Source organism: Corvus brachyrhynchos, unplaced genomic scaffold (assembly GCF_000691975.1).
Source record: "Corvus brachyrhynchos isolate BGI_N302 unplaced genomic scaffold, ASM69197v1 scaffold36, whole genome shotgun sequence".
In the NCBI taxonomy this organism is placed as follows: domain Eukaryota; kingdom Metazoa; phylum Chordata; class Aves; order Passeriformes; family Corvidae; genus Corvus; species Corvus brachyrhynchos.
The window spans coordinates 529,902-533,012 of NW_008238441.1; the positions used below are offsets into that span (position 1 = coordinate 529,902).

A 3,111-nucleotide genomic window follows, 5' to 3' on the forward strand; every position below is an offset into this window, starting at 1 on the left:
AGAGTGTCAGTGTGTATGATCCAGTGTCTTACCTCTTTGTTTAGCACATCTGTTCCATTGATGTTAATTTCTTCTTCTTTACTGAGAGTGCTTCCTCCTTCAGTGCCTGCAGTATTACAATGCCCCTAAAACACTGAATATCCTGGGGCTCATTTGTATAGTTCAGTTTCCTCTCTTTGCTCTTTAAATGCTGTTTCCTACAAGCATTTGGACAAGGTGGATGCAGGTGTGTGCTTGGCTCCCTAAGTGGGAGGTTGACGTTATTTAAGATCAGCTGCTGTTTGCTTCCCTGATAAGAGCAGGTCCTGGCATTCACCATTGATCCTACTCCACATCTTGTCATTCCTTCTAAGTTTAGTATGCAAATATTTACCTACTCACATAGAATGGGGGGACAATCCAAAACCAAAAAATAAACAACAAAAAGTGCCGCAAAAACTTCTACTCCTATACACCCATCTTAATTCAGTAGGTCTCTCACCAAACCTTCTTTGTTATCGCATGGGGCATCATTTAAAAGAAAAAAATACATTACAGTCTGCTACCAGTTGGCACATAGCACTGTAGAGCCCTTCACACTGGCATCCTGAATCCAGTCAGTTTTATAATTACTGGAAAGGAAGCAAAAATGCAATAGGTTAAATGAATTGCAGTAATAAAGATAGGAGTATAAATAAATTGGATAAATAAATCATTTGCGGTGGAGATGTACAGAAATGGGGCCAAGACATGTCCGAAGCAGTTCCACTTGGGTGAAAAAGTTTAAAATGCAAAGATACCTCAGGCAGTGCAGGAAGCAGTAGTGTGCTGGGAATTCACAACAGACACTTGCCTTGTTCTCACCCTTGCTTTTGGTACCAGCTTTTGGTCACTGTGGAGAACGGGATGCTGGGCTAGGAGGGCCCTTGGCCCCAGCCCGTCCAGCAGCTCTTGCTTTCTTCTGTCTCTCTGTGCACTGGGCAACGTTTTCTGTGTTTCCTTTTAAGGTGAGGATGTCTGTGTTTCAGGGACTGATTCACAGGATGAAATTCCAGTGTAGCCTGTCCCAGTAGGCACTGGCAGAGAGGTCCCTGACAGCAGCACATGGCAGAGCAGCTGGTGCTCTCTCTGGAGAGCAGGGTGGCTCATAATTACACCCCACAGGGGAATGTGTGACAGGAGACAGAAGTTTTGAAGTAGGCACTTCTCAAATGACAGCTTGAGGGACTTGCCTGAGCTATGCAGTGTCTGAAAGATGATGGATGAAATGCAGGGAGATGAAGGGATGTTCTCTGTCGAGGTGGGGAGAGCTTCCTGCTGTGTGTGAGTGGTCCTCAGGCACAAGTCCATTCAGGCAGATCCACAGACTAATCAGCTTGCTTTTGTATAAGAACCTTTGAGTGTAACTATTGAATGTTAATTATGTTCACTTTTGAACATGGATATGTGTAGTTTTTTTCCTTTTTTTTCTTTTTTTTTCTTTCTTTTTTTTTTCCCCTGAAGTAGTTCTGTTCATTAATTGGAGTTTGTTACCAGGCAACTGCTAAGCGGCAGAGTTGCAGATTTCTCAAGGACAAGGGTACCAGATGGAATTGAACTGAAACCCCAAAGCACTGTGGCAGAACAGAAGGTAATTTGGCCATTTGTAAGGGGGTGGGGACAGTGAGGGGGAGTCAAGTCATTAGTGTGCAAGATAAACGCCATATCCATTACTTCTTGGTAACATTCTCACTCCTGCTCTGTCATTGCAAATTATAGCTATAAGCCTTGAAAAAAAAAGTGTAGTTTCAGGTTTTGTGCTTCCTGTAGAAATGTTTGTATTTAGGTACAAAATTGCAGTTCTTTATTTGTCCTTCTTATTGACCTGTAGTAGGTTCTGATGTTAAGGTATTTTGTGAAGGCACTGGGCAAAAAGCACAGTTGATTATTGTTGGTGTGCATTGTTGCTATTTTTAAAAATCTTGACTTCTTTTTATTCCAGTTTAAAGTGAGCTACCTCCTGCTGCTTAAAACATGACCAGAACAGGGGAAAACCACTTCATCTCTCCCTGCTGGCTTAGCAAAAATACTTTTCTCATATGTCATGTTGTTGTTCCTTCCAGCTGTAGTTTCTAGTAGAGGCTTCCAGTCATGTGGATTTTCCCCTGTGATAAATATTAGCGCTGAAAAGATGAAAAGAGACAAAGCAGAACAATGTTCTTTGTGGTTGAAAACAAGAAAAAAATTACAGTAATATGACTTGTACTTGGTGTCAGGGCCCTTTTCAGATATTACTGAGTGTATTCTTGCTTCACAAATAGGAAAATAAATTGCTGTGAAACTAGTTTCTCCAGAGCTGTGGCAGGGTAGAAAGAAAAAGGAGTTTTCTTTACCTCTCATATCTCTAAACTTCGGACCAGAGTGGTGGCCATCCTAACTGGGGAGGGAGTTCTATTTGGCCTTTGTCCTACCATCCTCAAGGAGAAAAGACTCTGCTTTGGAGAAAGAACTACAAATGGGGCATCAACCAGTATTTCTCTCATGGAAAAACCAGCCCAGTGTTTCCTCTTTCCCCTGATATCCAGGTATTGGAAATAGGCTGCTTGAGGGAAGGGAGAATGTTGGGGTCTTTGAGGCCCACAGTGAGGATGAGGGAGGATGATAAAGAGTTGAGGTCACATGTTTTGGTGGGTTTGGATAAAAGAGTGTGGGAGGGAGAGCAGGCAGATGGCTGACACTTTGCCTCATAAATCTCTCCGCTGCCTTCTAGTCTTCTCCCACCTTCTCATGGAGCCTCCTGTCCTTTCCTCTGGACCCTTTTTTACCCACCAGCCACAGCCACCATGAGTCTCCACATCTTCTCCAACATCCCTTTCCCTATCCCATCAGCATGAACTGCTTTAAAGTGGTTAGGGTGTACCAAACCACCCTGAATGATTCAAATGGGAATTTGGTTTGGTTTAGTTTAGGTCAGTTGAGTGTGACTGAAGACTGAACTAAAAAGCCCCATACTGGCTTGGTTCCCCAATCTCAAATACTGACTTGCATGTTTTGATTTCAGTTTTTACATCTAAATTAAAACATAAAATGTATTCTCAGAAACCAACCTCTGCCTCTGTGGATTGTGCTGTCAGGGAAAAAGTTTGTGTGGGA

At 42.8% G+C, this 3,111-nt stretch overlaps 1 protein-coding gene across 5 annotated transcripts in view; it reads left to right on the top strand.

Annotated features, from left to right (window-relative positions):
• The window catches only part of NRK (Nik related kinase), an 86,970-nt gene that overhangs the window by 63,621 nt on the left and 20,238 nt on the right, over nucleotides 1-3,111 (top strand). For all 5 annotated transcript variants that reach the window (XR_001862703.1, XM_017736619.1, XM_008635536.2 and 2 more), the window contains one exon: nucleotides 1,516-1,609. Coding sequence is in view for 4 of the 5 variants with exons in the window: in XM_017736619.1 (XP_017592108.1) it covers nucleotides 1,516-1,609 (94 nt within the window). In the remaining variant the exon portion in view is untranslated. The remainder of the gene's footprint in view (nucleotides 1-1,515; nucleotides 1,610-3,111) is intronic.